Source organism: Oreochromis aureus, linkage group 22, assembly GCF_013358895.1.
Source record: "Oreochromis aureus strain Israel breed Guangdong linkage group 22, ZZ_aureus, whole genome shotgun sequence".
In the NCBI taxonomy this organism is placed as follows: Eukaryota; Metazoa; Chordata; class Actinopteri; order Cichliformes; family Cichlidae; genus Oreochromis; species Oreochromis aureus.
Genome location: NC_052962.1, coordinates 4,533,774 through 4,559,581, shown reverse-complemented (window position 1 = coordinate 4,559,581; position 25,808 = coordinate 4,533,774). Strand labels below are relative to the sequence as shown.

Below are 25,808 nucleotides of genomic sequence, written 5' to 3'. Positions count from 1 at the left end.
AGGCTCGAGGCCACTTTAAAGGCAAATCATCAAGTGCCGAAGGCACCGAAAAAGCCTACCCCAACAGAGAATTAATCCCACCGGGTTTGCTCCGAAAATAACAAAGGCAAAACAAAAAACGAGTGTCCGAAGGAAGAGCAAACGCTCAGCTAGACACTCCCCTGTTCTAGCCAGGGAGAGCAGCAGCTAGTCAAATGACCCTCACACAACACACAAACACCTGTTCACAATCGTAACTCCTTTCATTCCGATCCCGGACGAGCCCCCACTTTGTTACGTCCCCACATGAAAGCTAGGCGAAGAGGGTGGGGGACAGTAACAGTTGGATCCGGGTTGAAATGAAAAGAACGCCAGGCAGAGGTATTTAACACAAAATGAGTCTTTATTATAATCAATTAACTCAATAATCATATAAATGGTAACAACAGAAAGAGACAGCACCGCTGCTTTAATGATAACTCAGACAGGTCAACCCAAAGAAAATGGTGACCACTTCAACAAAGAAAACAACTATAAGGCTTCAACAGAAAAAGACAGCAACGCTGCTATTAGCAATAACTAGGCAGGCCAAACAAAGTAATAGAGGCCGCCGTCACTCAAACAAAACCACTGCCCAGTTGAGCTACTCACAACAAGCCACGCACGGTGGGGCTGGTCTCTCACACACTCACTCTCTCTCTCTCTCACTCACTCACTCACTCACTCACTCACTCACTCACTCACTCACTCTCACACACACACACACACACACACACACACACACACACACACACACACACACACACACACACACACACACACACACACACACACACACACACACACACACACACACACACACACACACACACACACACACACACACACACACACACACACACACACACACACACACAGAGGAAAATCCACCACAAGCCTCTCCCACCTCCACACTGCTCTCCTTCAGCTTATATCACCTCTGAGGGTAATTGGTGGTCAACGAGGGCAGATGAGCAGCAGGTGTGTTCTAAAGGAGAAGGCAGGGGCAGAGGGAGACAAGGGGAGGGGCAAGAAAGAAGGAGGAGGAGAGGGAGAAGACAACACCACGCCCACACACTCCCACAGCCTCACAGGATGTAACAACATCTAAAGAACTTCGTGATGTCTATCTGTTTATGCGAACCTTAATATAAAGACAGTTTGTACCAGTTAATGAGCAACGGGTGTTGTGTCTGCACAGCCACCTGCCCCTGGCCCCAGGGCCTCACTTCTTCATCAGACCATTGGTCCTGCTCCCTCTCAGACCAGCAGCAGCCCAGCCGGAGACTCTCTGAGCCCAGAGCTGTTCTCTGGCATCATGCAGGGAGTGCTGTCCACCATGATGAGCTCTCTTGGGGCACAGCAGAGCAATGGAGAAAGCATTGCCCAGTTCATCCAGAGACTGTCCCAGACCAATAACCTGTTTGTTCCTGGCTCTGGGGATGCAGTGGGTGAGTCCTTGAATGAAGATATTGTGCCTAACACGTTCTTGCAGTTCACACTAATCACGGTGGTTGTTATCTCATGGTAGGGTTCTTTGGGGACCTGCTCTCCCTGGTGTGTCAGAGTTTCTCTATGGTGGATATGGTGCTGTTGCTTCATGGGAACGCCCAACCTCTGAGTCGCATCCGGCCTCAGCTCACAGACTTCTTCACTGAACACTATCTCCAGGAACAAGAACCTACTGATGCCAACATAGCTGTGAGTACTATGTAGAGTTAATGTAATGGCATCAGTTCTTTCTTTATTGTGATAGTACTGTTGTTCCTCTCCTGTACAGGAAAAACTTCCATCATGACGTCATGTGCATTTCACACAGCTCGTATTTTAATCAGTGTAACTCAAATAATCTTTAGTCACAGCCCTAATGTCACTCATGAAAGATCCACTGTGCTCAATCTATGTAAAATACATTATTTAAAAAAAGGCTGCGGCTAGTATGAAGCAAGTCAAGGAACTAGCTTTCAAAATGTTTTAATACAAATTCCACATTAACAAAAGTAGTGTCATAAAATTAAAATTGAATGAAAAAATGTAACACATTATTCTCCCTCCAGGCAGCAGCTGAGGACCTCATCAATGGACTTGAGCATTACATAGCTGAGAGCTTTGTAAGGGCAATGTCTTTTACACACAAACATAGTAATATGGACTCTAATTTCCTGTGACATGTGCACATAAGTGAGTGCTGTGTATTGCGTCTAGGCCACAGTGACAGTGCGTGAGGGAGTGGACATAATTCAGACCAACCTGTCTTTCTTCAGACAGCAGTTCACGCGAATGGCCACACATATTCTTCGCTGCAACGGTAAGTTCACTTAGATTGCAAGAGGGAAAAGGTAGGGAAAAGAGGGCATTAAGAACTGCTTACATGGAACATGGAAGGATTTGAACTAAAACCCTTTTCAGACATGGTATATGTGGCATTGAGTGCGTTCAATGGCTGAAAGCTGGGGACCAATTTGTTGTGCATTATGGAATAACTTTAGTTTATTTCAACCTTTGATGTTTGATCTAGTTGCTCAAATATATCACCTCCAAAGAGGGGCATCTGTTCACAACAGTATTTTCTTATCTTAGTATTTTGTGTAGCTAGAATGCTTCACTGCACTGATTTAAAGATGCAGAAGTATGAATGGTTTTATATTTAGGTTTTTTGTTTTTTTTCATGCCGCAGATCACATGTTTGGCCCCCGCCTGCTGTTGCTGTGTACTCAAAGCCTGTTTGAGTGCCTGGCTCTAAACCTGTATTGCCTGGGAGGAGAACACAGAGCTCTGACTGCTGTCATCAACCAACACATTGTTTGTGTACATCTTCAGTAACACATCATCATGTGCTTTGCTCATGGCACAGATTGGCAGCTGCCTATTACTGTGTATTTCTGTGTTTGTGCAGAGGAGGATGTCTGCAGAAGTCAATCCCAGTCTGGTGAACTGGCTGACCAGCATGATGTCTATGAGGCTGCATATCATTCTGGAGCACAACCCAGTTACTGAGGACCAAATCCAACATTACATTATCCATTTACAGGTAATTAACAAAAACAGTCTGGAACAGATTTTTTTGTCCTTTATCCAGCTGCTACTAAAGCCACATTATCTATGTAGATAGTTTTTGTCAGTGCAAGCAATACAGACACAGTCAGGTCCCAACATAGCTGAAAAAGTAATCAGAATTAGAAAGACTTTATTTATCCCCAAGGGAGAATTAAGATACAACAGAGCAGCATGACGTTAAAGATAAGGACAGGGCATAAACAGGCAATGAGAGTGAGATGATAAATACACAGAATATACAGCATATAAACAGTTTTAAAATTACACAGTTTTAAAATTAAGGGTCATGATCAAACAGAAATTTGAATACCCATGTAATCCAATTTGACTCTGTCTACAATATGACCTGTTCCAACAGCGGACTAAACTACTAAGTTTAAATCTGTCATTTGAGTAATTAGAATCTGATTAAGTTACATTTCCTGAAATTTTATTTCAGGAAGAGTTGGGCCAGAGGACGGAGACTGAGGTGGAACAGCCATCAGAGTGTGCAAGTGTGGAGGTGAGTTTTTACTTATTTTGGGTTTTTTGTTTTTTTCTAATTTCAGCGAGTCTGACTGCTTCTTAATGGATCCATTTCATGTATCTTGCTATTTACCCATCAGCCTGTAAGGCCATCTCTTTCTACTGAAGATGTAGATCTCTAAGATAACCTTACAGTTATTGATTTGCATTCTAAAGATGGCATTAATCACTGTAACAGCAGGAAATAGGACATTTGTTGGGGATTCGGCTGAATCCACATTTGATTTTATAGTAATATCAGATAATCAACTAGCATATCTGTTTGTGTTAATAGGCAAATATCAGCTAGTAGAGTTCATTGAGGTATTTTTTAATTAATGACAGTAGAAAGAAAATATCAGGATCTGGTACATAAACTAGTCATTAGTTTTAGGCTTGGTTTGTCTTTGCACATGATAAGAATAGAAATGTAGAATATCACCCTATAATTTTAGATTATTTTTTTTTTGTAATAAAAATTACAGAAAATGAAAGGGTTCTCATTACTGTCAAATTGCCATTACTTCCACTACACCAAGATGGGCAGTTTTTTTTTTTTTTTTTAATTACTGGACATTGTATCAGTTCAGTCATAACATATGATAAAGATTCATGTGGAGACATTTTGTACTTGTGAAACTGTCAAAATTAGAGTAGGTATGAGTAACTGAAAAATAATCTTGTATTTTAGTCTGGATTATATAATGTTTTTTATTAATGTTTAAATCAACCATTATACTTTCTCTCTGTTAGGGATATGTACTCTAGCCACATGCAGCACAGTTTGTGTCTTAGAAGTACAAATGTAATTCAGTCTAATGGAATGACATGAAAGGCTCATGTGCTCACTACGGCTGCAACTAGAGATTATTTTGGTCTGCCAATCTGCCAATTTTTCTTCGATTAGCCGATTAGTCAACGGTTGTTTTAGTAACTCTTATCTCCGCTTCCTGTGGGCAAACCTCCTGTTCTAGGCTTCACCTGCTCAAGTCTGCTCACCTGTGAATATCACCCTGTTGTCTCGTCACACAGCAAATTATAGTAATGACCCAGGAAACATATGAATTTGAAAATAATCAAATGTATTTTTAACATTACTCAATAAGACCATCAGAATAAAAATGAAATAAAAAATACAAGTGATACAAATTAAAGGGCTAAAATGGCTTCTGTCCATAAGTTCAAATAAAGCTTCAAATTAAGTCAAAAATATTTCATTTTTTTTTCAGTCCAGAATAACAAGTTTCTAAGGTTTACAGATGATTCAGTTCATGAATTCCTGATTGCAGTAAACAGATGATGTTCCCAGCTGCTGATAACCCGCTAAAGATGCTCTCTGTCATGACTTCAGCCATGCAGAGGGGCATGAGCCTCTAAACAGCACACTCATCTATACTCAGCCTGTGCTTTCATGGGCAAAGACTGTTACGAATCACAAATGTGGTTAGTTTGGTTTCTCAGATGGTGTAGTGTTCAATGCCAAATAAGATGTTTAACTGATTATATATTGGCCCCACCCACAGATTTAAATGTACCTAAGGTTGAGTTTTACTATTCAGAATAAATGCTAATATTAATGTGAGGGAAAATAAAATAGGAGACAGTGTGGCTACTCCTTTTTGATTGGCATTTTCACTCATTAGCTAACAAAACTGAAATGGTGTTTGCTTAGCAAGCATCGTCCTGAGAAGTTTCCCACAGGTGAGGTAACAGAAACAGTGCTGTACAAACATTAACATAAACACGTATCAACGCGATGCACTAACTGAACTTTCTAAAACAGAGTTGATGTCACAGCTCCAGGGTGCCGCGTTTTCGATGCTCATGCACTGCAGTAGTGCTGTCGTGGAAGGAAGCTATCCACAGTGTGCATTTAACTTTATTTGTCTTCTGGTTAATGCTTTCACACTTTTTAAATCTCCATTTCCATTTTGCCGTTCGCGCTTCCTCGTTAGTATTGAGCGCAGTCTTGGCAGACGATATAGGTGAAACTGCCCCCATAGCTTCCTGTAGTGTATTGCAGTTATCAAATCACATTTATGAGGTATCAGTATATGACGCGTCGACAATAAAATTCCGCGTTGACAAATTTTTGTAGTTGATGTCATCAATTATGTCGGCGAATCATTGCAGCCCTAGTGCTCACTTCACCTCTCGGTCAGATGGAGGAGAGTTCGTCTCCAGCTGCAGCCACTACAGCAGAGGAGGCCATGGTTTCCACTGGAGAGGGAGAAGCACCTCCATCTGGTTCATCTGTGGATGGTTCATCTCAGTGCTCCTCTGGGCCCCAAGCAGGACAGGACGAAGTGTCTCCTGAAATGGAGCCATGGGCAGCAGCTGTTCCACCTGTAAGGATGAGGTTTTGTTCTGTTTTTGTTTAGAGTTTATGCTTATGTTATTCCAGCACAGGTCATTAACAAACCTCAGAAATGGAACCACAGTCTTATCTTTTTTATTTTAGCAGTGCAAGCATATATTGACTAGATGGTCTGCATTGTCTTTGTCCTTAATGGGCAGGATTAACTCTGTAAAGATGATGCTACTTCCAAAATTTCTATATGTATTTCAATGCCTCCCCTTCATGATTCCCAAATCTTTTTTAAAAACTCTACCACTGAGGAAAGCTGTTTTTCAAAGACCCAAGCTGGTGGAAGGCTTAGCCCTTCCTAATTTCCAGTGCTACTATTGGGCCACAAATATCAGGTGTATGCTGTACTGGCAAACACTACCACCTTGAACCATCATCACCTGTTTGGGTCACCATGGAGTCTTATTCGAACAGGAAGATTTCTTCACCTGTGACTTTGGGCTCATCACTTCCTCTTGCTTTGTCTTTACCTAGTAATAATAGAGTAGTCAGTCAGGCTCTTAGAATTTGGTGTCTGTTTCGGAAGAATCTTGGTCTCCGAGCTTTCTCACTTCAAAGCCCAATTGCACCCTGATTGCAGCAAACCACCTATTTGTTCCTTCAATGAGAGATAGTGTGTTTCACATCTGGTAGAGAAAGGGTCTAAACTCTTTTGCAAACTTATATGTAGATGGACAATTTGCAAGTTCTCATCTATCTACCAAACGCTGCTCAGTTTTTTCATTTTTTACAGGTCAGACACTATGACAGCACAATTCCCCCAAAACCTCCAGACAATCCTGTAGATGATTCTTTAATGGACAAACCAACCTCTAGGAGCATAATATCAGTTCTGTACAATTTAATTTCCAACTTGTAATATTCTTCAGTAGCTGCTATACAATCTAAATGGGAACAAGACCTTAACTTTCATATCACAGATGAACTGTGGAATTCTGTCCTTGACCAAGTTCACAATATGTGCTCGACACTGACTGGTCCAGGGCTAAGTTGGCACTCATATATCGACAGGTGGACCCAACCTGTAGAGGGTGTAGGGGTGCTCCTGGTACATTGCTTCACATGTACTGGTCCTGTCCTTCATCAGAACTCTGTATTCCATACTATGTCTGAAGTCCTGCAGCATTAAATTAAACCAGATCCAACCTGTGCTATTTTTGGTGCGGCCCCGAACCTGACATTGTCAAACTCCAGTATTAAACCAGACAAGCTATTTTACTCAGATGAAAAGATTCTTCTCCCCCCTTGCACACGCAGTTGGTAAAAGATATAAAAAAAAACGTCCTGCATGGATTTAGAAAAAAATTAGACCGTTTTTGGAAAAGTTTTTGGAAAAAAAAAATTATAAATTGTGGTCCCCTATCACTATCATCCTGTTAATCCCCCTGGACTTCTTTGAAAGGCTCACGACTATTGTCTCTGAGTAGCCCACAGATCCCCCCACCCCACCCCACCCCACCCCCAGACACACACAGACACACACTTTTTGTTTTCTGTGTATCTTGTTTAGTTGGGCACCCGGCTGCCAATTATGTGCTGTTTAATGTTTAATATTCTGAACTATTCTATATTGTGCATTGCACTGAAACTTTGTCTAATAAAAAGAGTCTTGGAAAAAAGAAAGTTCAGAGCAAAAAAAAAAAAAAGCAATCCATTCTCAGTCCCCTGAAATTTAGACATGGATGGCACTACGCTGGCAAAGTGACCTAATTTATTTTAATGAAACCACACTGTTTAAAAAATGAGTGACAGTCACTATAGTTACAGAATTTATTTGCCACTTAGCATTTGTTTTCTCCAGTGTGGTCTTCACAAAGGAATCTGTGGCAGCTCGTTATTCTTAGGAAATTTAAATAAGCAGTCCTGCATCTTCTAACATCCAGGGAAAAGTTGTTGGAGAAGGGCAAAGCCCTCTACAAATCTGTGATTTTCTTTTACACAGATTTTTAGCTACATATATGAGCAAAGTGACCATCACTTACAGTTGTGTAATAATACCTTGGTCAGGAATGGGTTCCCATCATCAGACATGACATGCTGTCTCAGAGGAAGATCAAAGCCCAGCCCCCACTGTCTGATGCGTACCTGCATGGGATGCCTGCTAAGAGAAGGAAGGTGAGAACTGCCGTTCACATTCCAAACTCACTGAACAGAAAAGTCTGATTGTGTCACAGATTCCTTCCTCACTTTTGTCAACCTCAACTCTAACAAAAAGACTGCATTCTTTCTTTGTATGATGGCAGACCTGCAGGCTTTTTTGATAATGAAAAATGCTGTTGGGCAGAGAAGGGTGACATTAGTGTTTCTACCCTTAGACAAGCCAGTGTGAAGGACCGCACCTGTCCCTGTCGGAGGCAGTTAGTCGAGCTGCTCGTGCTGTGGGAGTCCTGCCTGTCTCTGCCCCAAACAGCCTGCAGGTGGAGCTGGAGAGCCCAGAGATACAGGCCGCTTACACCAAACAGGTAATCAGCTGCTGCAAAGCTGATCTGGGATAGTATGATTTGAAATACCTTGATTTGAAGTTGAGAGAAGGAAGCACTCTGATTGATGAAAAGGTCACTAATGTGATGCAATAGTTTTTCCAGTCTAGAAAAACTATGTTGGCTTTAAAAGATCGTAGGTTGTTATTGTGAAGTGAACAGAAATGTTTCTCAGAGGCTTTTTTGCATTTAATTTTTATTGTCTTCAGAGAGTTTCTGTAAATGAAGTTGTCACTGGCAGATGTATAAGGATACAATTTCATCATCAGGCTGGATTAGCTTTAGCTTTATTAGCAGCCAAATAAAAAAAATCATCAAAATCAAAACCAGGAAACCCAGGCTCCCGCTTTTAGTGCTTTTCTGTAAATGAACTTTAGAAGAGTGAGGAGGTCTATTGCCCCATTCAAAGGAAAGAATGAGAGAACCCAGCTTTTTACAAAACAATACAGTAGATAAATAGGTAAGTTTCAAAAGAGATACAAAAACCGTGGCAGCACCACCAGCCCTGGAATACACATCTTGTATTTCACTGTTCTAAATGTCCAGTTACTTTTGTCTGTAAGCTGCTGTTTCCCCTTCTGCATCCTCCTGCCAGGTAAAGTGTGACATCACAGAAAGAGTGAGAGATGATCCAGACTTTACCGGCCAGAGATTCCCCAACACACATCGAGCTTTCTCTATAGAAGACTCCTAGTCCCAGTCAAACAGCTTGTGCCACAGAGGAGCGGGATGGGGTGATGAAACCTACCCTGCAGCGTGAGACCCGGATACATGTAATGTGGCATAAGCAAGGAAGACAGCTGCTGACTTCACTTCCTCCTCTCCTGTGTCATGGAGACACAAGCTGCTGTAGTTTGTTTAGAATGGGAAAATCTGCAGACTCTTGCTAAAACACCCCACCTCCGACACCTCTGAGAAGGACCTGGTAGAATGACCTAACATCAGTGCAGAAGCAAACCGATCCACAGGATTCAAAAGGATCTAGCTTAATGTCAGAACTAATCCTCTGTGGTATGCAGTTTCTAATCAGTGTGGGCCATCATACCAACGCTGGAGATATTATTAGTATATTACTGTATATTAGTTAGTGTTGGTGTCACTGTTAGGAAAGAACAGAGTCAGAATATTCTGAAAATAAAGTTTCATTAATCTGTGAAACAGATGCACAGTGAGAGTGAATGTGTAATCTGACCATGTAAAAGAATGTCAGAATTATAAAGATATCAAATATTGAGGTAAAGGCATCGTGCTTAATATTAGGAGAAAAAGTGTTACAATGTTGTTAACGAAAAAAATATTTTATGAGATAAAGTGTATTTATTGTTATAGTAAACAGTGATGGTGGAAAAAACTTGTATGAGGCAAAAAAAACAGGTGAGCACAAATTTATGCTAAAAAAGAATCACATGTTGTATGAACTTCTTAAACTATTCTGCTGTCAAACAGCAGTGGTCCTGATACACTGTAATACTGAGCAGTTCTGCCCTGTGTTATAAATGCATAGTAGCATAGAGCTTTGTCAGTTGCACTTTACCTTACCATATAAAGAATCGTGATTGTTGTTAGTATTTCCATGTCAGCTTTGTATTATTTTCACATCTTATCAATGTCAGTGAATCACAGGCTTGCACATTTTATTTTTTTGTATTTTAGAGCATTACGTGTAATTGACTCTGTTGTTGAGTAATACAGGATACAGCCCGTTCGGTGATATTTGTCTGATGTTAGAAAAGCTTTGTCAAACTGTCAACTGTTACTACCTGCTTGATAACGTCACTAAAATAAATCCACTTTTAAATCAGTCTTTATCCATTTTTAGTATTTATCCATCTGGATTATTGGCTTGAAATGTCTTTCTGCTTGTGGCCTCTGACAGTGGACTCATCTCTGTGCTTGTCCTGCTAGACCTCAGTGCAGCGTTCAATACTGTTGACCATAATATTTCATCACAGCCATCAGAGCAGGCGTAGGTATTACAGATACTGTGCTGCAGTGGTTTGAATCATATCTATGTAATAGACTCAATTTGTTCATGGAAATGGGAGGTCCTCTTCACACACACAGGTTAATTACGGAGTTCCATACTACCCCCAGGCGGTATTATTGGAGGATATAGCATCCATCTAACCACCCAGCTTTGTCTATCAATGAAGCCAAGTAACACACACCAACTAGTTAAACTGCAGGAATGTTTTAAAGACATAAAAGGGGTCATGTGATCATTGAGTTCTCTGTATTATTGTAGGATTTTACCTTACAAAATTACTTTAGTTGTTGTTGTTGTGATTTGAAGCTGTGAAAAATACTACTGAATTGAACTTAGTATGGCACTCACAACACAACCCAGATGGCAAACAATAATTGAAAGTGTGTTAAATTTAAAATCAGACATTGATTCTTGATCATTTTTGCACCCTTGGTTAATATTATCATTCATCCATAGTGCTGACTAGGTGCATAGTCACCAAAGGATGTGGTGCAGCTAATCTCAGCTCTATCAGTAACAGCATCTCTAGTTCCTTTTTGCAATTTTTTTTTTATTCACCATTAATTGAGTTGAAGCAATCCTGTTTAACAGTAAGAAGCCCAAATCTGATGCTCACTGTATTAAGCTCAAATTCTTCTCCTTCATCTGCTTTCTAGCTCCCATTCCTAACATGTGAAATAACAGTATATTGTGTATTTGTATCATTTTATTCCTACATCTCCTAGAGTTGTTCCATAGAGGCAAGCAGACACAATCCACCGTTAATGACCGAAAACCTTTCTAGACAAATGATGGCATATTAGCTAAGTCAAACTTGTGCTTATCTAAAAAGGCAGCTCTCTTAACTGGTTAAGATTGTTGTGCCACTCATTCAACAAGCCGGTTACCACAACTGAACAGGCAGCTAGTTGGATTAATGACCCAAAAAGCAGATTTCAATACATATGTATATAGTATAAAAATCTCGAAGGGTACATTTGCACAAAAGTGCACCATATGAAAGGTTTGGTGCAGCAGCCGCCAGTAGTATTAAACTAGTATTAAACTAAACTCTGTTACTCCAGGGTGCCAAGATATGTATTCTTATTCCTGCTGTTATGCTGTCAAGAAACATCAGCACTGTTGACCACTTCAATACTCAGAGTAAAAAGGAAAAAGCTGATTGACTTTTTTGGTAGTGTAAATATCTACAATTCCCTGATCTAGCATTAGAAAAGGAGAAGCAGAAGAAAGACTCGATGTTGTTTTAATTCAGGGACAACAAAATTTTTGAACAGCAAGCATAACTTTCAATTTTCATGTGTTCCTATGTGAAGACGACTTTAGCTTTTCAGGGTCACATGGCTATAGAGACACTGGTTTTCCACTAATGCTTGTTCTGGGTCAGTTTCTGCTTTGTCGCAGTGATGACAGAAGCAGGGGTAACAAATTGAGAGCAGGTCGATGTTCTTGCACTCCCAGTGCCACCAGAACCCCTGTCAAGAGGGAAGTTACTCTGGGCAGGACAGGGGGCTGAGCTGGCATCACCTGCAGGACAAAGAGAACAATAAATATAAAATATATCCACACCATACATCATAGCAGGTCTCACTATCATCATGTTAATCTAACCTTTCACTGCTTTCTATCCAACATTCACATGCTGATGAATGTCTTTACCTGACCCGCCTGTCTATGTTCTGTATCTATGCCAATACTGACAGTAATGAGAGGCCTGGCTTTAATGCTCCACCTTTGTGTATTTTAAAGCACACTAAGGTTAAAGGAGGTTAAAGGAAGTACATGTTGCCTGGTCAGAAAGTTTATCAGCAGTGGTGCTGGGAAAACCTGCATCCAAAAACAAATCTTTTTCACTCTCAGATAATCGTTGGGAGTAGTTAATCTATAGCACCAAAGGCTTTTTGCTGTGGGTGCTTTGTGGCAAAAAGCTGTTAGCTTCCTTACCTTCTCAACTTTGTGACAGTGAATAAATCCGTCATGTCCAATGTAGAACGTAGAGAATGCATCATAGGACCTATGTGTAAGAGACGACATGTGGATTAAGGTTGGACAAAATATGCACCCATTTTTATGTAAACGTGTGAACGGAAGAATCAATTATTCATGATTCCTAGTCTTAATGTTTTTAATGTTAAAAACATGATAGTGATTATAGTGAACATTGTAACCTGCCTGAAAATCTGTTTCCTCTTTCCAAAAACACTCCATTCAAAAACAAGGAAACGTTAATTATATACGTAACACAAAAAGGCGAGTATATCAGAACGGTAATCTATTTTATGGAAAGAATACTTCGTTACATTTTTGGGAGCTTTAAAATAACACACTGAGACAGAAATCCCTTTATCCACTTAACCTTGTAACTCCCGTGCACCCAGTTCTGGATGTGCTGCTACCTGTACAGGTGCGATTTGTCTTTGCGATAGAAGCGCAGCAGCAGAGAGTGGAAAGGAAGACCTCTGATCCTCCAGCGAGCCTTAATGGTCCCGTCCTCCATGTGTTTGGTAAGCTTCAGTACATCCAGTCGAGCTTCAGCGTAGTAGCACAGACACAGTAGGCGCCACAGGGAGAGCGTGAGCCGGTACATCACACGGCCCCTACACAACACACACACAATCAGAGACACTTATCAAGAGTTTGGTCAAAGGATAAGAGCATCTCTCATAACATATCACCATCAGCCCACGCTAAAGAGCACATTCACCTGGTCTTGATATTTATGAGGCCGTTGAGGAATTCCACATCATTTGAGTACATGGAGTAGTCATGGTTTGTCATAAAGAATCTTGGAAGCTGCAAAACAAACAGATGAAGATCAATTTCTAAGTTTATGTGCTGATGTTAAAGACAAACACTACAACAAGATATTCTCCAATTCTATTAGTTTATGTCTAAAATGTGTCTAAAAACAGATTTGTGGTTTTACAATAAGCAGGCTCCAGTTTGTGAGGAAATTGGAGAAGCTGAAGCATATAGAGTTGTTTCAATGGTTGACCCCCCCCCCAAAAAAAAGTTTTTTCATATCCGTGTCCCCGGTACTCCATCTTGTATCAGAAAATGAAATGTACATTCTTGTGTTTGTTTTTCGTTATTCATTTGACCCTTTGTGCTATGGAAACAATGTGGATACACAAATGTGTGTTCAAATGATCTTGGTGGTGTTAAATTGCAAAGCCAAGTTTACATAAAAAGGCCCGTTTGTGGCAGCACGCCAAAGCTTGATTATTCACCATGTGATCCGAAATTGTAAATCTCAGGTAAACATTGTCCAATCTGAATGTGAAACATCACATGCTTTAGTCTAAGGAGCTTGGAAAGAAAAGCGTCTGGACTTCTTTGAGTTGCTTGAAGACGTTTCACCTCTCATCCAAGAAGCTTCTTCAGTTCTAAGGGTTATAGATGGCAGACAGTTGGTGTCGTAAACCACCACCTCTGTTCAAAGATGGTCGCTCACAGTGGACGTAAATGGCTTCTTTCACTCCTCTTTCAAACCATGGAAGGAGGAGTGGAAGAAGCCATTTACGTCCACTGTGAGCGACCATCTTTGAACAGAGGTGGTGGTTTACGACACCAACTGTCTGCCATCTATAATCCAGTTTTAAGATCCCTTCCCAGACGCCTTAACGCCCACTCACATCTTGGGCCATCTGACCTCAGGAAATCACATGATAGGGTGGGGCCAGGTTTCACAATGAGCTCACCCGAAACCCTGGCTGATTAGGACCCCCACCCGCTTTCACACCTTGGCTCATGTGATTAGGTAGAGGATCATCAGGGGTCCTTTGTCCCTCTTTGGGGAAACTCCCACTGGGTTTAAATCTGGGACTCCCCACCAATTGACCCTTAGAACTGAAGAAGCTTCTCGGATGAGAGGTGAAATGTCTTCAAGCAACTCAAAGAAGTCCAGACGCTTTTCTTTCCAAGCTCCTTAGACTACGATGACCTGGATGACTGAGAACCTTCACAGACATATCACATGCTTTAATGACAGTCTGACTCTTATCAATGTGCTAATATGCTCATACTTATGGCACCACCATTAAAGACAGGAAATGTCCAGCAGGTGATCATCATCCCATCACACATTATTACAGCTATACTCAAAATACGGTATATGGTATTTTTCCCAAGCAGTGACCTACTTGGTTTTCTGTATGACTGAGAAAATGCAGCAGATGAGTGCGTCCATATAATGTAGGATAATGGAAAAATGATGTGGATAACTGCTACATTGCAGTGTTTTTAAAATAGAATTTCTTGGTTTGCAGTATTATCACTGTTGAGGTGTAGCATAGGGATGCAACGATACCAATTTCTTCAAACCGATCCGATACCAATACTTGGATCTGAGTACTTGCCGATACCGAGTACAAAATCCGATACTTCTACCACACACAAGTTAAACTTAACCAGTAGTAAAGAAATGACCCCAGACAACTCTTTAACACAAACGAAACGTTAACTGAACGTAAGGGCAGAGACAAATACTGTACAACACATCCCTTTTTTAAACTCAAATGATATTCCAATTCCTTAACCAAATGAAATACACTGTATAAATGAAATAATTCCCTTTCAAATTATATTAAACAACCCAACTTATGTTATCACCTTTTGGTAAGTGACTCACTAATATACACTCCAAAACACGTTATATAAATCTACTAAACACACAATATTCACACATGGGCTCCACACACTCACATTCACACTTGTTGCAGGCTCTGTTTGTTGCTCACGCCGGACGATGGAGAAAAATCCTCTTCTCCCAGTAAGAGCACAAAAGTCTGACTTACAGTTCAGCTGATCGGTAGGTCGCCGTGCACCAGTCCCACACTAAATCCACTCCCTGCGGACCCGATGCTGTCTCTGCTACAGCACGTTAGCGAGTCACTGTCCAGCTCTCCGACAGCCCATAGCGGCTGCCTCCTTGGCGGCCAAGCAGTCCGGCTAGCCTTTAGCCTCGGCGGTCGTAGCTGGAAACACAGCACGGTGGTGCGACCATTGAAACAAAAAAAGTCACTTCACCCACACTCTGTTGTGAAGCTCTCACACGGTCAGCTTTCTAGTCACACACTCTTTTGTGCTGGTTAACCTCAGTAAAACTAGCCGAGTCTCTCACTTTGGTTCAGCTAACCTCGTACATCTCTCCATGCAAGGTCCCGCTTTATGCTACCTTCACAGGCCTCCAGAAAATGAGAACTCTGAAAATATTTTAACTCCTTCAGAGTTACATACCATAAAATAATAATTTTTATGATTAACATAACAGTTTGATTGCTCTAATTACCTGTATTTACCTTGCGACATATTACAGGGCAAATTACATTCAGGGTAGAGTTACATCACATAACATCAACTGTGAACACCTTATGTTACTGTGGCGTTCAAGTCCATGGGAATTATGAGTATCCACTCCCAAATTCCCATCCGGGCTACATTAGTATCGGTTCATGGTATCGGTTAACTTTTACGAGTACGAGTACGCACACATTTTACAGTATCGGCCCCGATACCCGATACCAGTATCGGTATCGGTGCATCCCTAGTGTAGCAGGATACTAGTGATTAAAAGTAAGACTTTATTATTAACAAACAATAGTTACACGTCTAAATACTGCATGAGATGCATTTATAAGGAAGAAAAATTTATTTTTTGTTGATTTGATGACATTTCTGACCTGTGAACAAAAGTACAAACGAGTATTTTAGTTGTCATTAATTAATTTTACACTATAGTTACACTGCCCTGAGATACAACTCCCCACAACTCCCTGTCGCTGCTTGCATTTGGACCACACAATCCACACGGGCAAAGAGACAACAGGTTGTTCCTCTTCTAAGTCACACAAGCAAACAATTTTGTTCCTATTTAATAAAGTGTGCCCCACTGTCACATCCAGACCTATGGTGGAATGTGTTAAAGAATAAATTATTACATGCACACATAGGTAAACTGCTGAGTGCCACTGCTGTCTTGAGTGAAGGCTACTACCCCCTCAGGAAGCATGGCGCAAATGTTGCTGTAAAGTCTTGATGCATGCCCAATCATCAGTTGATCCTGTTCATCTGGACTTTTTCAGCAGGAGTCGGGATGAGTGACGAAACATTTCTCCCACTGAATACAGTTGAACAGAATCTACTGTTTGGGATGCTGTAAAGTGTTTAGCACCCTGCACATATAGTCTGTTAACCAGCTGCCACATCTGCACCCTGCCACTAGATGGGCCCACAACACAAGTTTTGGGGCCTGACAGGATGCCTTAAACCCAGGAGACTGACACTTTTCTCTCCCTAAAGATAGAGATGGCCAGCATTCACAACTTCAGCCTAGTTGCTGAAAACAATATGACAGGGCTCCTGGCTTCAGTTTAATGTCACTCCTCTTAATTTCCTGCAAAAATGTTCTCTCTGGAAAGATGTAGACTCAATTTGCATTCTTCAAGAGAAACTTCACTTGTTGTCAGAAAAAAAAAAATATATGTAGTGCTCTCTGAACAGAGTAAAGCAGCTATTGCTGCAGATATCTTTTGGTTACCAGTTTGGGGGATCAGGGAGCTACTGGTTACATCAATTGGCCTGAAGGATGTATATTTTTCTCTATCCCACTCCCAGGAGATAAGTGAGGTTTGTTTTTCAGTACATCTGTGCAGAGTGTTACCGTCCCTCCTGTCTGAGGCTCGGAGTGTTTGTAGGCTGTACTGAACTTGCTGCAACAGTAGGACAGTCATCTTGCTACATATTTAGATGGCTGGCTACCTTTTGCATGGTCACGCAGGAAGATATGACACAATTATATCTGTTGGCATGAAGCATCAACTAACTTGGGCTTTATAACAAACACCGAAAACAGTGTTTTGTCTCCAGTGCAACATATAACTATAAGCTGTTCAAAATTCTAGGGCGTCCTCCACTAGCTGCTTTTATGACTGTAAATGGAAGTGGTTGAGAATTGGTTTAGCAATAAGGGATACATTCTGTGTTGGTGTGATTTTATTATTCTTACAGGATCTGACTGACAAGTTAAAGTGTATTTTAACTGTGGAAAAGGCTAATCCTGCATGTAAGGGTCTGGGGACAAAACAGTACCCCTTGGTGTACCATTTTATGAAAGGCTCCTCCCCGTCTCCAAGGAGACCGGACACCCCCTAGAGATTTAACAGTGGTTTTGGATGTGCTGTGTGGTGTTGGATGTAGGAGGGAGCAGCATCCTGGGGTTATCAGTCCAGGACATTTGTGCAGCAGTAGGAAGCTGGTCCACACCCCTCACTTTTGTTCAGTTCGACAGGGAGAATGAGATAAATGCTTCTGAGGATTACACCAGGAAGTGAATCACATAGTGGCCATTTCACTCAAGCTACTGGGGTTATGCAAGTAACCTAAAGTTACTGACGATAATCAATTAATTCAAAAAATTAATTAATTCAAAAACTGTACATTTTATCACAATGAGAATGTAAAATAATCTGTATTTCAGTGTACAAATTGGATTCATTTATATACCTCAAGCCTCAAGTGTTCAGTCTAAGTTATATATGACTGTGTATTAAACAGTCAGTAGAGATGGTAGTACTAAATACTTTGAATGGTCAATAAGAGTATGAGACTTTTTAAATGTGGGGCTATTTATATTTCAGGAAGTGAAAACATTTAAGGTTCTTTGTCTAGCCTACATCTGCCTGATTGCCAGGCAAACATTTAGTCAGATACAGCTAACAACATAACCAATGACAGCTATCATACTTTAATGGTTCTTACCTCTATCCTCAGCCTTTCATACATCATGGCCAGTTTTTCCTCTCCTTCCCTGTCACTCTCAATATGCTCCCCCTCTGCTCTGCCTGTATGGCTACACAGAGATATAGAGGGCAGCTCCACCGTCTTCTTGTCAAGTCCGCTGTCCTGGCTGTATTTTAGCACATTGTTAGGCACCAAGTGTGTGCCAGGGCAATGAAAGCAGTAAAACTTGGAGCCAGACATGAATGGTGCAGGACATCCCTCAGTTTCAAACAGGCTTCTGAAGCAGCCGTGTTCTCTCTTTACAGCATCAGTGTTGTTACTTTTGAAGGTCTCTACGTTAATGTCATCCTCTCTGCTACCATCCACTGTGGTCAGTGGAAACAAGAACTCTGAAGACGTGAGGGGCCTTCCCATTTTATTGTGACCAAACAGAGGGATCTCCAGAAGGGTGTGGAGGCCATGTGACTCGCCCTGTCGCACCAGCACACAAACACTGAGAGAGTCCTCCCAGTCCTCCTCGCCGTAGCCCAGTGTTTGAGGCTGGCTTGCATGATGTATTGGATTAGACAGCACCGGCTGCCTAAAGTTCTGATATCTCAGGCTGTTGGGTGGGGCAAGGGCCCATGCTACACTGCTCAGGGGGCAGGTCTGGCAATCCACCACCTAAAGAAGCAACAAAGACTTAGTGTTATTATTGTAAGCATATAGAACGTGATATTTCATGTTAAGAGCAGTCTGAGATTTTGAGTTAGATTAGATTGTAAACAGTTTAATCTCAGTATATCCTTGTTTTTTCCATTTTTATTCACACACATTTATTCTGGATTGAGAGCAATTTGGGATTAGTATCTTGCACAGGGACATTTGACATGCAGACTGGACCAGCAGGAATTGAACCACCAACCTTCCAATTAGTAGATGACCTGCTCTAGCTCGTGAGCTATAGCCACCCTAAACATGGTACTAAACAAGCTCTAAAACTTTAAACATGTTTTATACATAAATCCAATATAGGACAGCTTTTAGAGTAGGCTCTGTGGTGTAAATTAGCATTATATGTATGAAGCTATGCTTTATACATATAATGAATTGAGATCTGTAATTGATTTATTGAAATGTGTGTCACATGAGCACAGAGCCAACTGAATATTTATTTCACTCTGTGACCTTAAGTTATTTTTTTAATAATGTTTTACAGGGAACCTATTTGTACTTGTGGACCTTACATGAAATTTTCACACATGCTATTCTAGGTATGTTCAACTTGTTTTGTAGTACAGGCCCAAGTAAAACAAACTATTAACAGCCTAAAATAAAGCTCACGAATACATCTGTACTGGAGTATTTGTCAACTGATGCATAACAAGAAATCCAGTAAATTACCTGTCTGAAACTCCAGCTCCATTTTTGGATGGGCTGCCTTCTCCCTTGGCTGCGGATACAACCCACCCAGAAGGCCACGCCTCCTCTGCTCACAGACATTCACCACAGGGTCAGGGCAACCCTGGTCACCAGATGACCATCACCCACCGCACACACAACAGCACAAAGACTTTATGACTGGAAGATTCCCAACTACTCCAGGAGGCCCTCTACCTCACCTACTTGAGACCACAGAAGAGAGAATAGATCAAGTTAGCTGTTCACACAGCTACATGACATTATAATAAAATAAATATTCACCTGCTGACAAAATTATTAGTTGATTTTCAAGCAAAAATGCAAAGGCAGTTTTCTATGTTTTCACTGTAATTTGTACCGAACTGTCTCTCAGAAACACTTGGAAAAAGGTTTCTTCATATTTGGCTCCAAAAACAACAACAACAGCTGTACTGCACCTTCTTTTCTAAACCACGTGCTTGACTAACAGCTAATTTTCTGTTGAATGATCTTTTGTCCACCTAGCAGATGCAAGTCCTACAACTTATAGCTCTGTTTTTGGCACCACTGACTCCTGAATGCTCAGCTAGGTTCTGCAGCTTCTCTGACAGTTAGCACTGCACCATACACTAGTTATTCAAATAAGCTGCATCAGTACAGCAGGGAGTGCAGAGGACACTGGCAGAGGACTCGTCTCAGCTTTTGCTGCAGCACCTCATGTGGCTTTTGCAAATCAAATACATACATTTTTTCTGTTATCAAGCAATCACTGGGACTAAAGCTGTAATGTTTTACTAGTCAAATGATTAATCTTTAAAAGAAATAATCTTTTGTTAAATCAATAATTTTATGTTAGCTGGTTCCGACATCTGCAGATATTAGGCAGATATTATGCGATAATAAATCTTGTGGTATGGGTGCAGCAAGATCACACAAATTCTACAGTTCAGGCATTCAACTGAAGGTTCTCCCAGACTGCCAGGAGCACGGGACCTGAAGCACACCTCACGTTTATAATCAGAAACTCCTTGGTGACAGATGACATCCAATTAAACTCGTGAACACTTTCAATACAGGCCTCTTCCTTACAACTTAAAATGCACTGCAGCCAAAATGAACAGAGCAGTTTCAACAGTTTCTTTAAGTTCAGTGTCTGTATATCTTCCAGCTGACAGCAGCTTTTGAGTGGAGACTTCTTAGATCATAACTCGTAAAAGGAAATTATTGGGTTATAACATTTAGCAGAAAAGGTTTAAAAACAGCATTACTACAACTCCTCCTTATAACATTGCTCAAAATTTCAGGACTATTTTGTTTTAGACTGTGACACAATCCAATTACTGCAGTACAAATTGTTCTTTTAAATAACTTAAATAACTAAAATGAATGTGTAATAAAATCTCCTGATTGTTTTGTTTTGACATACTCTCTGGAGGTTAAATGGGGCACAGCTGCGTTTTAAGTTGTCAGACATTCCTGTATGGTCACATCTGGATTTTCTCCCAAACAATAACATATATCCCTGCAATGCGAATATTAACTCGGAGACTTCAGCTAGTGCTGGTTATATACAGTGACAGTCAAATAATAGCAGTTAGCTTTCAAGGCTAACTAGTCAACAGCTAGCAATGAGCTAGCCACCGGTTTGGAAAAGATCCTCACAATGTATTCTGTTCCAGACGAAGCCCCTAGTCCGTCCAAATGTTGTAAGTCTCCGGTTAGATTCTGTACAACAGTCGCCGCAGAATCAGTTAGCAAACTAGTAACATTCCGCTGATAACTTACACAAATGTCATTCCAACCCTCTAAGTGTCCTTGCCCGGCCAAACACACCTCACGCAGCCAGTCGTGATGCTGCTTTCAAGTCTATTGGAAAAACGGCTACTGGCTCTAAGCGCCACAAACGATCAAACAATGTAGCATAAAAAATGTCAAGTGTAACGTCTACATTTTCAGTCGCGTTAACTAAAGAAAATTCCTCTTGTTTGTGGTTTGTTTTTCTCTCTGACTTATAAAAAAAGTGTTTTAAACACACTAGCTTCCACATCATGTGACGTTTTCGTTCCTGAATCTAAAAAAATGTATAGCCCGATGGCTTTCTACCAGTATATTTATAACTGTAAAACATATAACTGTAGTTATATTTCATTTTTTATTGCTAAAATCTCATTATCATTATATGTGACACAGTGGATTATATAATAGTTTTGTTACACACGGAATATAAAAAGCATTCCTTCCACCATCTAAGTGGAAGCTCACATTCAAAAGACATTTATGAAATAAGAACATTGTGTTTTAACTAAACATTTCTTAATAAATGGCAGCAATACATTCTTGCAGAAGGCTTTGCTCAATTTTTCCCGTCAAGACTCCAGTCCAGTAGGTGGAGGTAATGTTCATTTAAGCTGGTTTACTGCTCTCCAATAAACCTAGAAGAAGTTTTTTTTTTCTTTCAAAAAAAAAAAAAAAAAAGGAAGAACAATAACGCCTGGTGAGCTCATCACTGGACCCACTTCAGTTTGCCTACCAACCTGGCATTGGAGCGGATGATGCCGTCATTCACCTCCTACATCGTTCCCTCTCTCACCTGGAGACCGCTGGGAGCACTGTGAGAATCATGTTCTTTGATTTCTCCAGTGCCTTCAACACCACTCTGCCCACGGTCCTGAAGGACAAGCTGGAAAACACAGGAGTGGACCACCACCTCACTACCTGGATTTTGCAGTACCTCACCGACCGACCACACTATGTGAGAACTCAGGGCTGTGTGTCGGACAGGGTCGTCTGCAGTATGGGGGCACCACAGGGAACGGTTCTGGCTCACCATCTACAATGCAGACTTCTCCCACAACTCCACCCAGTGCTTCCTGCAGAAGTTCTCTGATGACTCTGCAATAGTCGGCCTCATCACTGATGGGGATGACAGGGAGTACAGAGAACTGACCCATGACTTTGTGGACTGGTGCCAGCTGAACTACCTCCAGATCAACACTAGTAAAACCAAGGAGCTGGTGGCAGACCTCCGCAGGCACAAGCATTCTCCACTGCAACCACTGAACATCCAAGGTATGGACATCGAGGCTGTGGACAGCTACAGGTACCTTGGTGTTCATCTGAACAACAAACTGGACTGGACTCATAATTCAGACACCCGCTACAGGAAAGGACAGAGCAGGCTGTACCTGCTGCGGAGACTCAGGTCGTTTGGAGTGAAGGGCCCACTCCTGAAGACCTTCTATGACTCTGTGGTGGCCTCAGCCATCTTTTACGGTGTGGTCTGCTGGGGCGGCAGCATCTCTGCCGGGGACAGGAAGAGACTGAACAGGCTGATCAAAAGGGCCAGCTCTGTTCTAGGATGCCCTCTGGACCCAGTGGAGGTGGTGAGTGACAGGAGAATGGTGGCTGAGCTGTCTTCACTGTTGGACAACATCTCCCACCCCATGCAGGAGACTGTGACAGCACTGAGCAGCTCCTTCAGTGGCAGGCTGCGGGACCCACAATGTGGGACGGAGAGATTTCGCAGGTCTTTCCTCCCCACTGCTGTCAGACTCCACAACAAAGACTTTTGCAGCTGATCAAACCCACACATGTGCAATAAGACTAAGTGCAATACTCTTTTTCTGACAAAGTTGTATTTTTACTCAGTTATATATAGCATTTGTATTCTATTTTTATCCTATTGTATATATTATTTTATTTTATTTTATTCTACTGTATATAGTATTTTATTTTATTCTATTCTATTCTGTTCAGTTGTGTACAGTATCTTATTCTTATTGTATTCCAGTGTTCTCTAATTATTGCTATATAACTTTGCACTGTCCACTTTCTGCTGTGACAAAACAAATTTCCCACATGTGGGACTAATAAAGGTTATCTTATCTTATCTTATGTTATCTTATCTTATTCCTTGACAGCTTTTAAAGTTACAAAAATAGGAATTATACTTACATGTCAAGCATCTTCACCATTGTGAAGAACCACAAGGAAGACCTGGAAGGTTTGCAACAGCATATTGACAAGTGTTTCAAGTATGTTGTTATGGGGAAACCAGATAACAAGATCCTATTAAACCCCGATCCTTTTGTCCCCATGATAGAACAGAGAAAACCGACTCATAGTGTGTTAAAATATTGATATTTCTTTTTCTGTGTCTTATCTATTAATATGCCTGTGCACTAAAACTTCCTGTTTTTCAGTCTGGCTGAGCACTTAGTTTGTGAGTCAAAGGTGGCCTTGCTCTACAAGCCTTCATTATTAAAGTACATAAAACAATATAATAGGAAAATAAGGATACTAAGGATATTGATTTGCTGACAGTTCTCCCCCTTTTTGTGTGTTGTAAGAAACACAACATAATTCCTAATTTATCACATTAAGTTTACTTCAATACAATCCAATTCAATTTTGTTTATATAGCGCCAAATCACAACAAAAGTCGCCTCAAGGCGCTTCATAGATACAGAGAAAAACCCAACAATCATATGACCCCCTATGAGCAAGCACTTTGGCGACAATGGGAAGGAAAAACTCCTTTTTAACAGGAAGAAACCTCCGGCAGAACCAGGCTCAGGTAGGGGCAGCCATCTGCTGCGACCGGTTGGGGTGAGATAACAGAGACTTTTAGGAGAGAGACCTAATATTTAGGGGGCTTGTAGTCTGTAATGTGTTAGAAGCCCTGCCACAGCCGTCATGGGTCTTTGTCGCTCCTGAAGTGGCTGTCCAGTTTTTGTGCATAAAGCCTCTTTGCTTCTTTAATCCCCTTTGACAGGTTCTTCCTTGCTAGACTGTAAGCTGCAGTATTCCCAGATTTGAAGGCTTTGTTCTGAGCCCTTAGCAAAGAGCGAACCTCCTCGGTTAGCCATGGTTTTTGGTTGGCTTGCTTCCTGATGGTTTTGACCACTGTCACATCATCTATACACTTATTGATGTAGTCGACGACAGACACAGAGTATTCCTGCAGGTCAGTGATGTTGTTATATGTTGCAGCCTCTCTGAAGATTTCCCACTGGGTGGTTGCAAAACAGTCTGTCAGTGCAGAATTTGCTTGTGGTGGCCAAATTCTAACTTCTCTGACCACTGGCTTGTCCTGCTGTACTCTGGGTTTGTAAGCCATCATCCAGTCTGTCCTATGTACATCAGTTATTGTCTGGCTCGGCTCAGTCATGAAGCAGTACAGGGCCAGTCTTCAGCAGACAATCAGGTCTGCAGAGAGGGTCATTGATGCTGATCTTTTCTTCATCCAGGACCTGTAAAGGTCCAGGGTTAGGAAGCAGGCAGAAAACATGTCCGCAGATCCCTCACATCCCAGATAAAAACTGTTTAAAGTGCAGCCTTCAGGGAGGCTCCAGAAAGTGCTATTTACTAAAACCAGACACCACAAACAGCTTCTTTCCCCTGGCTGTCACACTGATGAACATTGTGACTTAACCCACTGTTATATCATTCAGGTCATATGCACATATGCACTACTCACTCAAGACTTTCTGTAACTTTTCTTTCTGAACACAATTCAACATGAAATGTAGTCAAAACATAGACTGTCAGCTGCATTTCATGTTACTTTAAATAAATTTAGTTCAGTGTTTAGTCATAAAGTCATTTCAGCCTCATCTTCACTCAAATATCATATATACTCATATTATCTCCAAGGCTCAACTGTGACACACATTTTTCGGTCAGGGTGACAGATGATTTATGGTTGATAAATGTGTGACATACAGTAGGCTGTAAATGTAAAAGGAAGCTGACAGTCTGACAGCATCACTGTCCAGATGGAGTCAAGATGGAGACTATAGATTTTATTCTGAGTTGATAAATATATGTAAACGCTGTCTCAATTGTATATTCATGACTGAATGGCTGTAAAAACGTTCTAGTTAATTACACAAAATAGCAAACTAACGTAAATCTGAATTCAATTTTTGTAAAACTGTAAACTTGTACAAATTAATTCGCTCCTCTATGAATGAGGAAATGAATCGGTGTGTCAGTCAGCTGGTTCGGGGGCAGCAGGAGGGGAAAGGTCAGTGAGAAATTCAGAGTTTGTTGAAGAAAACCTGTTAGCGAGCAGATTAGAGTCACATCTAACATTTAACATGATCATCTACAGTTTATATGGTAAATGACTCAGTGTTAAAGTTAATTCTCTTTCTGGAACAGGAAACCCTAATTTCAATTCATTTCATTACTTAAACCCGGGTATATCATATTTGTATTCTTTATTCTTCATATGTGCTTTTCTGCAAATAAAATAGCCTAATCTAAATGT

At 41.1% G+C, this 25,808-nt stretch overlaps 2 protein-coding genes across 5 annotated transcripts; one reads left to right on the top strand and one right to left on the bottom strand.

Moving 5' to 3' along the window:
• The first annotated feature begins 868 nt into the window (after positions 1-868).
• Positions 869-10,228, top strand: LOC116328315 (large proline-rich protein BAG6-like). Its single transcript, XM_039605202.1, has 11 exons — positions 869-1,469; positions 1,550-1,719; positions 2,076-2,129; positions 2,224-2,326; positions 2,696-2,820; positions 2,915-3,049; positions 3,515-3,577; positions 5,742-5,927; positions 7,955-8,062; positions 8,263-8,409; positions 9,023-10,228. The coding sequence occupies exons 1-11, from the start codon at positions 1,337-1,339 to the stop codon at positions 9,119-9,121; spliced, it is 1,323 nt and encodes a 440-aa protein (XP_039461136.1). The 5' UTR covers positions 869-1,336; the 3' UTR covers positions 9,122-10,228.
• Positions 10,229-11,643: 1,415 nt separating this feature from the next.
• On the bottom strand, positions 11,644-21,480 carry c22h6orf136 (chromosome 22 C6orf136 homolog). Of its 4 annotated transcripts, none has more exons than XM_031750092.2 (7): positions 21,320-21,480; positions 19,538-19,755; positions 18,173-18,817; positions 13,119-13,207; positions 12,811-13,011; positions 12,359-12,428; positions 11,644-11,941 (listed from the first exon to the last, which is right to left on the bottom strand). In XM_031750092.2, exons 2-7 carry the CDS (start codon positions 19,634-19,636, stop codon positions 11,798-11,800), a joined length of 1,248 nt encoding a protein of 415 aa, XP_031605952.1. In that variant the 5' UTR covers positions 19,637-19,755; positions 21,320-21,480; the 3' UTR covers positions 11,644-11,797. The 4 variants fall into 4 exon arrangements, with proteins under 4 accessions (XP_031605952.1, XP_031605953.1, XP_031605951.1 ...); XM_031750093.2 differs by having other exon boundaries at positions 19,538-19,758; positions 21,320-21,409; XM_031750091.2 differs by having other exon boundaries at positions 19,538-19,758; positions 21,197-21,401.
• Positions 21,481-25,808: the final 4,328 nt, after the last annotated feature.

Coding starts and splice junctions, on each gene's coding strand:
- LOC116328315 (XM_039605202.1), top strand. CDS start 1,337: ATGCAGGGAGTGCTGTCCACCATGATGAGCTCTCTTGGGGCACAGCAG. Junction 1,720..2,075: donor CTACTGATGCCAACATAGCT/GTGAGTACTATG, acceptor TTCTCCCTCCAG/GCAGCAGCTGAGGACCTCAT. Junction 2,327..2,695: donor ACATATTCTTCGCTGCAACG/GTAAGTTCACTT, acceptor TTCATGCCGCAG/ATCACATGTTTGGCCCCCGC.
- c22h6orf136 (XM_031750092.2), bottom strand. CDS start 19,636: ATGTCTGTGAGCAGAGGAGGCGTGGCCTTCTGGGTGGGTTGTATCCGC. Junction 13,208..18,172: donor ATGAAAGGCTGAGGATAGAG/GTAAGAACCATT, acceptor TTTGTTTTGCAG/CTTCCAAGATTCTTTATGAC. Junction 11,942..12,358: donor ACTGTCACAAAGTTGAGAAG/GTAAGGAAGCTA, acceptor TTTGTCCTGCAG/GTGATGCCAGCTCAGCCCCC.